Source organism: Dama dama, chromosome 3 (assembly GCF_033118175.1).
Source record: "Dama dama isolate Ldn47 chromosome 3, ASM3311817v1, whole genome shotgun sequence".
NCBI lineage: Eukaryota > Metazoa > Chordata > Mammalia > Artiodactyla > Cervidae > Dama > Dama dama.
The window spans coordinates 50,838,609-50,850,960 of record NC_083683.1 but is presented as its reverse complement, the minus strand read 5'-3'; the positions used below and the strand labels follow the sequence as shown (position 1 = coordinate 50,850,960).

The window sequence follows — 12,352 nt, the reverse complement described above, 5'->3', positions numbered from 1 at the left end:
ATTGTATAGAGAGGCCAGCAGTGTTATGGTGAGGCCCTGGGAATAAAACATACGGAATTCATATCCAAACACAACACCTTACAAGCTGAGTGATATTGGAAATTAGTTAACTTCTCTGTGCCATAGTTTGGCCAGCTGTAAAGCAGAAATACGAGAGTTGTTTCCTCATATGATTGTGGTAAGCTGGTGGAGTTAATGAATAGAACCTACTTAGAAAAGCACCTGGAACAAAGGAAATGCCAAAATATATGTTTGCAGCTATGATCACGTGGTTGATTGGGTCTCTAAAAGAATCTCAATAAATTCATATAAACTCTAAAATGGAAATGCTAAAAACTCAAGAGTTACACTTTACTAATACAAACACTCAGTCAGGAAACTTACAATGGATACCTGGTGTACTTGCAGGTATCTGCGAAACTTTCTGTCCAGCACAGGCTCTTTGCCATCACTGCAGTCACTTCTGAAATCTGAGACAAGCTCAGGAATAGCATTGTCAGATACCCAGGCTATTGAGCTCAAATCATAGCAGCTAAACAGTGTGTTATTCACACTTGCCTTTTCAGAAACTGTTAGTAAAATAAATACTGCACTGGTTATGTTGTGTGTATGTTTGAAATTATTAACCACCCCCCCAAAAAAAAGCATGCAATTTTGAATAAGGAGGCTGAGTTTGAAAACTAATTTTTAAAAAAAATTAAGTCTAGGCTTTTGAGACCATGTGTTTTTTAAGAGTACCCACGAATGCATTGTTCCTGGAAGTCAAATGTTAATTTTGTATCATTGTTGTTTATAGAGGCTGGGATAAGTTAATGATTTTATCTTTAAACTCACTGTGTGTGTGTGTGTGGGTGTGTATATGTATGTATGTGTTTATCAACTTTAAATGTACAATATGATAAATTTTGAAGCATATATATATACACAGGAAGGTAACCACCACCACAAACATAATCATAGAACAATTCTTTTATGCCAAGTGTCCCCTTGTATATTAATAATTTTGGATTCTAGATCCTCCCTGAAATCCTCACCTTGACAAGCACTGATCATTTTTTCCTATAGCTGTAGGAAAAAGTTATTTTTCCTATAGTCTTGTTTTTTGTGGAATTTTTATATAAATGAAAATGACTAGGATGTAGTCTTCTGTGTCTAGTTTCTTTTAATTGTCACAATCCTTGTGAGATTCATCCAAACTGTTTGGTGTATTCTTAGTTCTCCTTTGACTAAGTAACTTGTCATTACATACATATACTACAATTTGTTTATCCTTTGAATAGATTAATGATGGGCAATTAGGATTTTTCTAGTTTGTGTTATTATGAATAAATTTCTGTGAACATTTATGTACAAAAAATTAAACCTAGGATACAGCAACCAATTAAGAGGAAAATCATTTTGTTGGAGAAATCCTTTGATTGCCTTTTTTTTTTTTCTTTTTTAATTAGGAAGAAGAGCGTGTTCCCTTTACCACGTGGGGAAAGTGTATACGTGTAACCCTCTGTGCCAGTGCTGTCTTTTTCTGGGTAAGAATCTGCAACAGGTTTTTTTCAGCATCTAATTTTAAATGTTGAGGAAACTGAAACGTCGAGCTGGAAACTGTGCAGTCTCATAAAAAAGATTGATTCCAGAGAACAATTAAGCCACCACATGGAGTGGCTCTCAAGGTTTCACAGTAACTCCTGTACCCGTGGCTCTTCCAGCTTTTTTTTAACCTCTATTCTTTAGATCAGATCCATGGTTCAGGTTTTCCAGTTTCTAATAGAGAGACCAGATGGGAGGCATCACGTATTCTAAAATTTTCCAAGAGTAGCCTTAATAAAAAGGTAATAGGAACTATCAGAAATAAAAACTTCTGAAAGACATAAAAGAAGTCTCAAATGATTCTAGATAAAAAGACAGTGCTTCTAAAATATCAGAACTTAAAGTAATTTTGTATTTATTATTAATAAAATCATATTGTTGCTGTTCAGTCACTAAGTTTTGTCCGACTCTATGTGACCCCATGGGCTGCACCACACCAGGCTTCCCTGCCCTTCACCATCTCCCAGAGTTGCTCAAACTCCTATCCACTGAGTCAGTGATGCCATCCAACCATCTCATCCTCTGTCACCCTGTTCTCCTCCTACCCTTGGTCTTTCTCAGTATTAGGATCTTTGCCAATGAGTCAACTCTTCCCATCAGATCGCCAAAGTATTGGAGATTCTGCTTCAGCATCAGTCCTTCCAATGAATATTCAGGGTTGATTTCCTTTAGGACTGACTGGTTTGATCTCCTTGAAGTCCAAGGGACTCTCAAGAGTCTTCTCCATCACCGCAGTTCAAAAGCATCAGTTTTATGACCCTCAGCCTTCTTTATGGTCCATCTCTCACATTCATACATGACTACTGGAGAAACCATAGCTGTGACTGTATGGACCTTTGTTGGCAGTGTGATGTCTCTGCTTTTTAAATATGCTGTCTAGGTTTATCATAGCTTTTCTTCCAAGGAGTGAGTGTTTTTTAATTTCATGGCTGCAGTCACCATCTGCAGTGATTTTGGAGCCCAAGAAAATTAAATCTGTCACAGTTTCTACATTTCCCCATCTATTTGCCATGAAGTGATGGGACCAGATGCCATGATCTCTGTTTTATGAATGTTGAGTTTTAAGCTAGCTTTTTCACTCTCCTCCTTCACCCTCATCAAGAGGCTCTTTAGTTCTTTGCTTTCTACCATTAGAGGGGTATCATCTGCATATCCGAGGCTGTTGCCGTTTTTCCTGGCAGTCCTGATTCCAGCTTGTGATTCATCCAGCCCAGCATTTTGTATGATGTACTCTGCATATAAGTTAAATAAGTAGAAGGACAATATACAGCCTTGACGTAATCCTTTCCCAATCTTGAATCATTCCATTGTTCCATGTCCAGTTCTAACTGTTGCTTCTTACCAACAAATCGGTTTCTTAAGAGACAGGTCAGTGGTCTGGTATTCCCATCTCTTTAAGAATTTTCCACAGTTTGTTGTGAGCCACATAGTCAAAGGCTTTAGCCTACTCAGTGAAACAGAAGTAGATGTTTTTCTGGAACTCTCTTGCTTTTTCTCTGATCCAGTGGATGCTGGCAATTTGTTCTCTGGTTCCTCTTCCTTTTCTAAATTCAGCTTGTACATCTGGAAGTTCTTGGTTCACTTACTGCTAAAGCCTAGCTTGAAGGATTTTGAGCATTTCCTTGCTAACATGCGAAATTGGTGCAATTGTGCAATAGTTTGAACATTCTTTGGCATTGCCTTTCTTTGGGATTGGAATGAAAGCTGACCTTTTCCAGTCCTGTGGCCACTGCTGAGTTTTCCAAATTTTCTGGCATTTTGAGTGCAGTACTTTCACCGCGTCATCTTTTAGGATTTGACATAGCTCAACTGGAATTCCATCACCTCCACTAGCTTTGTTGCTGGTAATGCTTCCTAAGATCCACTTGACTTCACATTCCAGGATGTCTGGCTCTAGGTGAGTGACCACACCGTCATGGTTATCCAGGTAATTGAGACAGTTCAGTTTTTTGCACAGTTCATCTGTGTGTTATTACCTTTTCTCAGTCTCTTCTGCTTCTGTTAGGTCCTTGCTGTTTCTGTCCATCTTTTGGGGGTTTATTATTAATAAAATCATATCAGTAACATAATGAGTTTTATTAGCTCAAGAGACTTACCTGCTGGCTCAGCAGTAATGAGTCTGCCTGCAACGTAGAAGGCACAGGAGACACAGGTTCAATCCCTGGGTGGGGAAGACCCCCTGGAGAAGAAAATGGCAACCCATCCCAGTATTCTTGCCTGGAAAATTCCATGAACAGAGGAGCCTGGCAAGCTCCCATCCATGGGGTCAGAAAGAATCGGACACAACTGAGCACATGGCACAACATTAGCTCAAGGATACCCAGGTTAGAGAATAGGACATGAAGCCCAGATATGAGCTCAATAATAATTTAACACATGAAAAGGAAGGCATTACAAATCAGGGAGATCCGTAAAGATTATTCAGTAAATGGCAATGAAGCAGTTGTTAGCTATTTGGGAAAAAAAGAAAGGAAAGATTGAAATCATACTCGAAACCACATTCTGTGATAAATTCCAGAAACATTAAAAAAAGGAACATCCTAAAAAAATTAGATGTAAATATTGAGAGATATATACACACAAACACATACAGTTTCTAGATGTGGAAGAAGTTTCAGAGGAAAGTATTTCTTGTCAACAAATAGGACAAAGGGCTAGTTCCTTCAATACATAAAGACTTCAGAGCACTTCTAAGATAACACCAAAAATCTCGGGAGTTAAGAATGCAGAGGAGATGAATATCAATTCAGAAAGGAAAAAATACAATGGCAGATGTCAAACCTCAGTGGTAATTAAATCAGTGCACATGAAAATGAAATACAGTTTTTCATCTCTCAGATGATAAGCTCTGTAAGGAGGAAGTGCCAAGTGATCGTCTTCTCTCATACCTAGACACTGCTCTAGCCTTCTTAGGAAGCAGTTTGGCAGTATATATCAAAAGTCAAAAATAGTCTTAGGCTTTAATCTACTAATTCAGCTTTTAAAAACTTTTAATCAGGAAGTATTTCAAAATGATAAAAGTCAGCATGGATTTAATCAGACATTTTATATATATATATATATATATATATGTATATATATAATATTTGTGTTGATATATAAATATTATATATACATATATAAAACCTCTGCCAAAAACGTCCTCCTTCCACCTTTCATACAGTAGAATATTGGACAGCCATGAAAAAGTATGTCCACAAAAATATTTTATGACCTATAAAAATGTTATGATATGATGGGTTTAGGAACCAAGTTAGTATGTAAAATAATTTTTATATGCAAAGAGCACATAGTTCTGAAGGAATTATGCCTACATACAGATGCATTCTTTCCTATTTTTATCTTTTATTCATTTTGATATTTGGAGTCTTTCAATTGTAGGTGACAAAAGATCAGTCTCCAGTTGATTTAAGCAATAATCAAAGTGGGAACGGGTGAGATTTCTTGGTTCTTACAACTGAAAAATCTCATGTCTGAGGTATGACTTCAGTCAAGAACAGATATTGTAGCCCAGATGATGTCAAGGCTGGTTTTGTTCTGACTTCACTGTGGGTCCAGTGGCCTCCCAGTGTAGAGCTTCTAGGCATCCCTCATGGGCACAAGATGGCTGCAGCTTTCCAGATCTCACATCACATCCAAGCGAAGAAAGGTCTGCTTATCAGTTTCCCCTGTTGACAGAGGAAGCTCATCTATCATGTGGGCACTAGCACTATCTCCTCACATCTCGGTGGCTCTTAGTAGGTTATTTGCCAATCCTTGAATCAGGTGCTGAGCCAATAAGATGAGACACTTACTTGTCTCAAACCAATTGGGATCTACATCTGGAGCCCACGGAGGGTGGGCAATAGAGCCTAAACCACTAGAATAAAAATAGAGAGGAGGTTATTTACCCTAAAACAAAACTAGGTACTCTTCTAAGACAGGGAACAGATCCCGGGCAGCAGAAGCAACCAGTGTCCCCAATCAGGGTACTTTCCAATTTGCTCTAAAAACATACATTAAAGTCATGATCAGAAAAAATGAAATGTAAGAAACTGGAGGAAGGAGGATGAAAAGTTTCCCTGTCTCTTTAAGAAGTATTGAACCCATTAAGTGCTCTGAAGAAAAATGGAAACATGTCAAGTTTTTAAAAGTTCTGAAATGAATTAGAATCCAACCATGTAGGAGGCAGTGCCATATAGAATTTCCTGTTTCTTGGACTCTGAGAATCTCAGTTCTCTCACTAGTTGCTTAATTGGGGGCATATTGCTTCATCTCTTTGTGGCTCTTTCTTCATCTGTAAAAAGAAATACATTACTACCTACCTCACAGGACAGTTGTGAGGATTTTTTAAAAATATGTGGATGCTGAAGCAATAGTAAGCATTTAAGGAATCTCAACTATTAAATGATTACTGAATTTTAAAAATTACTAGCAGACTTAAAACAACTATTTCAATGGCCTGTATGTGTTGTGCTGAGAGACGAAGACTTGATATCCTTTCTCTAATACATCTCTCTCAGCTTTAACTAATTTTCACACGTACACATAGAATATTATTTCCTTTCACAAGTGTGAAGCCTTAACTATGAAGAAAAGGAGATTATGAAAGAGATGAGAGGAGAAAGTATAATGCTTCATCCACAAACTGATGGCTTCAAAAGTCAGGACATCTTTTTAACACTTTGGGGCACCATTAATTATAGCTAAAATTTAGATTGTGCTTTTCATGTGCCTGGGCTTAATGCTCTGTTTTTACCTATAGTAACTCATTGAAGCCTCACAGTAATTCTATAGATGCGTTGCTGTTATTATCCCCCCATTATACGGGTGAGGCAATTGAATGCTCCAAAGGCTAAGTAATCTGCACGAGGTGGAGGAGCTGGGATTCGAACTCTGGAGTGCAGCCAGGCTTGTGATTGCTCCCTTTCCTGCCCCCGACTGGTAGAAACCAGCTTCCCTCTGTGACGATAAGCAACATGACATGACTTGCTTGGCCCTGAAATTCACGTTCACTGTAGCTCTTCTCTCTCATGGCAGTCATCACAGGCCATCAGAGACACTGAATACATGCTTCTGGAATGTGTCCAAGAAGGTAGATAAAGGGAATGCAGTTTAAAAATGGGGCCTTCCGCGTGCCCCGTTCAGTGGCCAGAGAAAACCCACCTCACTAGGAAGTGTCTGTTGTGTTTGACACCCCCGCTGATCTTGGGTCTGTGCAGTCAAAATGACAATGGATTGGGGAAATGAATCTTGTGCAGGTGCAGGTATGAATAACTGCCGGTTCACGATCTCAAGATCCAAGTGTAAAACGCGTGTGAAGCGTCTGCCAGCAGAGAGCTGCCTGCTGCAGTTTCTGGCAGTGACCTCGGGGCACCTCTGCAGCCTCGCTGGTTCTCCTCGGGGTCTCCTCAGCTGTGGGAGTGAAGGCAGCAGCCAGCACCTGCTCACCCACCCCCTGGAGTCAGGGAGAGGTTCTCTGTTGAAAGGAAACGTATCCTTTTCATGGACTATGCTGTGCTGTACTTAGCCACTGCATAGCTCTGGCTGTTTGCGACCCCATGGACTGCAGCCCGCCAGGCTCCTCTGTTGATGGGGATTCTCCAGGCAAGAATACTGGAGTGGGTTGCCATGGACTACAACTAAACAAAGAACGCTCCTTTATAACCTAAGTAATTCCATACCTAGAAGGGATATTTTCACTGGTTCTGTGATCACAGATTTTTTTCTTCTACCAGAACATGCTACCAGGTACTCCATTTTGAAGATGCTGTAAAGATTCTCTATTTCTCTCTTTTTATTAGGGCTTCTTTTTTAGAGCTGTTTCGGGTTTACAGAAAAAGTCACAGAAAGTACAGAATTCCCACAGACCCCTCCTTCCCTGCTCATAGTGGCTCTTGCTGTTAGCATCTTCCATTAGTGGGTGCACCAGTTCGTTTGACTACTATCATTCCTTCTGCTTTCTTTGAAATGTAACATGTCTGATTTTCACCCCTCTTGTGACACTTACGTGAGATTTACACCACTTTGCAACGCACATTGTCCATTTCAGCATGGGGCCGGTTTTTAAGTGTAAAACTATAATTATTGATGAGTCTCACACTGCTGTGTTAATATATTGTGTTTTCAGATCCTGTTGATCATTGCTTCCGTTATTGGGATCATCGTCTACAGGCTCTCAGTGTTTGTTATATTTTCTGTAAACCTTCGCAAGATCTCTAATGGAACAGACCCAATCCAGAAGTATGTAACTCCACAGATGGCCACATCCATCACTGCTTCCCTCATCAGCTTTATCATCATCATGATTCTGAACACTATATATGAGAAAGTGGCAATCATGATTACTAACTTTGGTAAGGTCCTGCTATATATCTATAACATGAGTCTTTTCTAAGACATTTTTAGAACCAAGTAAAAACAGGGACTGTATATTTTAGGCATTCTAATTTCAGTATGTTACAATTTTTAGAAAATTTCAAGTGTAAACATATTTTCTCCAGCCTGTCCAAGAAATGAATTATCTCCAGGTTTGCATTAGTAAAAGGGACAAAGCAAAGACAGTCATTATGATGTCCAAGCTCTGTGTAAACAGATCAGTGCTGAATAATATTTTCAATTACATTATATTATGTACCCTATTGTTGAAAGTAAATAGTCTCTTTATTGCAAATAAGTGGAAGAGGGTCATGATGCCAGTGGTAAATCTGCTCCTGCATTGCCGAGAGGACAAACCATTAGATTGTTATGCGTCTTCCCCCCACGCTGTTCATATTAATATAGCTCCACTCTCATCAGCTCTGGCAATTGTTGTAAATGTTTCTTCTTTCTGGCTTGCATCCCAGGCAGCTGCTTAGTAGCCAGAGTTAAGTGCTTCCTACACACTGCATGTGGCTGGGTCATTCTCCAAAATGTTATGTTCAGTGGTCATCTTCTGAAAATGATAAGACTGATTTAAATTCTAAACTCGAAAGATAACCCATTTTGTCTTCCCCCAAATGCTTCTAGCAAAGTTTCCCTTTCCAACAGACCTACCTTTTTGCAGTTCAGGAAGACAAGAGAATATCATTTAGCATACTGTTGAACATTAATTTTCTGACTTACATTGAAAGAGGATAGTTCTTGCCTATTTGACATCATTGTGGTTATAAATTTTAAGGAACAGTTGACTACTTTTCTGCTGTTTTGGGATACTTTTGGGATATTGTTTCTCCTAGGGGAGAAACTCAACAATGTGTAAACTTGAAATTAACATTGTAGCTACATTAAGAAATTGAGAACAGCTGAAATGGAAACTAAATTGTATTTTTTTTTTTTATCATGTTAACTCATGTATCAGTATGACTTTGATTAGGGTCTCAAAGCTGTTAGCAATTTTTAAATCTTAACATTTCTTTTAACTACAGAACTCCCAAGGACCCAGACTGATTATGAGAACAGCTTAACCATGAAGATGTTCTTATTCCAGTTTGTCAACTACTACTCTTCGTGTTTCTACATCGCATTCTTTAAGGGCAAATTTGTGGGTTATCCAGGAGATCCAGTTTATTGGCTGGGAAAATACAGAAATGAAGAGGTGTGAATATAGAGTTACATTCTCTTGGCAATTTAAGCTGTTGCATGTTTTCTCTTAGTTGCCCAATAAAAAGTATACTCCTTACATTTTCATTGTATATTCCTTACACTTTTTTTAGCCTTAACTAGAATTTCAGAAAAAAAATAAAATTACTGACTTTTTCATGTTAGATCCATCTAAAATTTAAATGGGACTTTTTAATATTTCAGTGTGACCCTGGTGGGTGTCTCTTTGAACTGACAACGCAGCTGATAATCATCATGGGAGGAAAAGCAATCTGGAATAACATACAAGAGGTGTTACTTCCGTGAGTACTGAGTTGAATAATCTTGAGGATAGAACGGCCCACCCATCACACTCACTTCCCCGCATTTCCCCATTGCTGCACGCCCACCTCTAATGTGAAGTAGACTCTCTGCTTATTATCCAGCCAACAATGTGCATGTATCCAGTGCTTAATAATGATATTTTAAAACCTTTCTATTAAACGTAAATCCCCATCTGCTATAGTTTCTGCCTATTAGCCCATCCTTGGAGGCCGATGGGTCATATTGCCCTCTGAGAGATGGCCCTTGTTGGAACTTCAGACTAAGTTTTTTCACAGCTTGTTACAACTTTCTCCACCTTTTATACATGCATTTAAAAATCAGTAATAGTAATTTGTTGAGTTCTAAGTATGTGCCAGTCAGTGTATTAAGTGCTTTATATACTCTCTCATTTAATCATCTAAACAATCCTTATTTTTATTTCCCTTTTGCAGATGAAGAATCCATGTCTTAATGAGGTTAAATGATTTGCCCAAGTTCACATAGCCAATTAGAGGCTACTGTGGGTTCAAATGTAAAACCCCATGGCTCCAAATCCATGTGCTTTTAAGAACAGAGGTTCACTTATGGTCCTAAAGCACCAGGCTATGTAGCAGGTTAGGAGACAGTTGTCGAAAATAACTACAAAGGTTTTGACTTACAGTTCTTTTCCTGGAAATGAGAACAGGTGTTAGCTAAGGTCACTCTGTCTTTTTCAATGAAACCCAATCCCGTATCAGAGTGGACAAGTCCAATGCCATCTGCAATTTCTGCATGTTTCAGCTTATTGTCTTAGTATTCTATTGCTGCTTTACCAAATATCCCCACAGTTAATGGTTATTGGAAGAAAATGGGGTGGAGGGAGCCCCACAAAATAACAAATTGAATATTAATATCCTGTGGGTCCTGAAACTCAGAAGCCTGCAGAGGTCTCACTGGGCTAACATCAAGGTGCTGGCAGGGTTGTTTCCTCCAGGCTCTAGGGTAATCTGTATCTTTGCCTTTTCTAGCTCCTAGAGGCCACTTGCATCCTTTGACCTGTGACCTCTTTTCTACATCTCACAGCCAGCAAGGTTGCCTGTCTCTGACTCTTCTGTGGTTACATCGTCCTCCCACATCCCTCTCTACCTTCTCTTCTGCCTCCATCTTCCACTTTTAATGACCCTTGAGTATACTGGGCCCACCTGGATAATCAAGTCTTGTCTCTCATAGAGTCAGCTGATTAGCACCCTTACGTGCATCTGCACCCATAATGTTCATATGTTCTGGGGATTAGGATGTGGACATCTTTGGGAAGAATATTTTCCTGCCTGCCACACTAGATGATTTCTGGCTCTGAGTTTCTGTTGTCACAAAACTGTTGATCCCTCTCTTGTCTCGCTCCCACACCGGTACTCTGCTCCTACCAGCCTGAATGTCGAATGCAACCTTCTCAACATCCTCTGAAACCACTCACACAAGCAGGTCTTATTGATGTTTGGGGCATGGAGGAGAAACTTAGGCAACTTCAATCTCGAAATGCAGAACTCCATCTCTTTAGTCTTTCATCCCACTGTACTACTGAGAATCTTGTTGTTTCTTATCAGCCTTCTCTGTAGGCTCCAGAATACTAGCATCCTGCCTTGTCTTCCCGCCACCACACCCAGCTTCCTTCTCATCCTTTCTTCTCCCTCTCCTAACCTTTCTTCTCTCTCCCTCATTACCAAGTTTCTGTTTATTCTCTTTGTACAGCAGTTAATTTCTTGTCTTTTTTTTTTTTTTTTTCTTTTCTGTTTTTGTAGAGAAAAACCTTTTGGGTTTCAGCATGTCCTTCCACATTTCTTCACTGGAGCTTTTATCTTCTATCTTCAGTGTGAATTATCAGGGTCTGTCTGTAAATAAGGACATCCTCTTTTCTCCAGTTCCAACCATCTCCCTCAAAAACAGATTCTGATCTTAGCTGTGAAATGAATACTTTTTTTGCCCTGCTGTGCATAGACAACACTTACCTTGGGCTCATAGTTAGATTTTTTCCAGATGAGTAAAAGTAGGTCGTGTGCAAATAATACTGTGTTTCCCTATGAAAATGAATGTATTAAATAGAGGAAAAGCTTAACTCAGATTACCAAAAAAAAAAAATAAAGCATTTTCTGAAGGAAATAGGTTAGTTACCTAATACTGAGTGTTTGTGAATAACTCATCAGTGAGCTACTTTCTGATTTAAACAATCAAGGAGAAGAGTATATTTCCTAAACCGGTACAGAGAAATTCATACAAAATGAAACTTATTCATGTGAAATAGTTAAAAATAAAGGGTACATTATAGTATCAGTGGTTTGTTTATACCTTCACTTCAAGGAAGCACATTGTTGTAAATTCTTGTGAGCTGAACTTTGCCTTCAGGTATTTTTATTACTCACCTAGAATATTTAGGTAGGGTATTTTGAATTATGTTTCCTTTCTTTGAAAACTGGGAGTGCTGAATGTTAGGTAAGTTAGGGACTTCCCTGGTGGTCCAGTGGCTAAGATTCCATGCTTCCCATATAGGGGGTCAGGGTTTGATCCTTAGTCAGGGAACTAAATCCCACGTGCTGCCACTAAAGGTCCTGAATGACACAATGAAGATCAAAGATCCCATGTGCTGCAGCTAATACCAAGCATAGCCAAATAAATAAATTAGTTTTTAAAAAAATTAGGCAATTTAGAGAGTAGCTTCTGCTCTTTATATAGGCGCCAGTTTCCTTCCTTCCTTTTTCATACAACATTCTAACATAACAGAGATATATCAGTTACTTTTGCTATCAGAACTACACCTATTCCAAAAACACATAGAAAGGGGAAAGAAAACGTGGAAAAGTTAGTGGCTATTTTCACACCATTTAAATATGTCAAAAGGAGCACGCATACTTAGTTGCTTAGTCATGGCCAA

The 12,352-nt window shown here is 39.0% G+C and overlaps 1 protein-coding gene across 2 annotated transcripts in view; it reads left to right on the top strand.

The window, feature by feature from the left end:
- Positions 1-12,352, top strand: part of ANO6 (anoctamin 6) — a 230,339-nt gene that overhangs the window by 192,910 nt on the left and 25,077 nt on the right. For both annotated transcript variants that reach the window (XM_061129479.1, XM_061129487.1), the window contains 4 exons: positions 1,449-1,526; positions 7,694-7,919; positions 8,970-9,139; positions 9,349-9,446. In XM_061129479.1, coding sequence (XP_060985462.1) covers positions 1,449-1,526; positions 7,694-7,919; positions 8,970-9,139; positions 9,349-9,446 — 572 coding nt within the window. The remainder of the gene's footprint in view (positions 1-1,448; positions 1,527-7,693; positions 7,920-8,969; positions 9,140-9,348; positions 9,447-12,352) is intronic.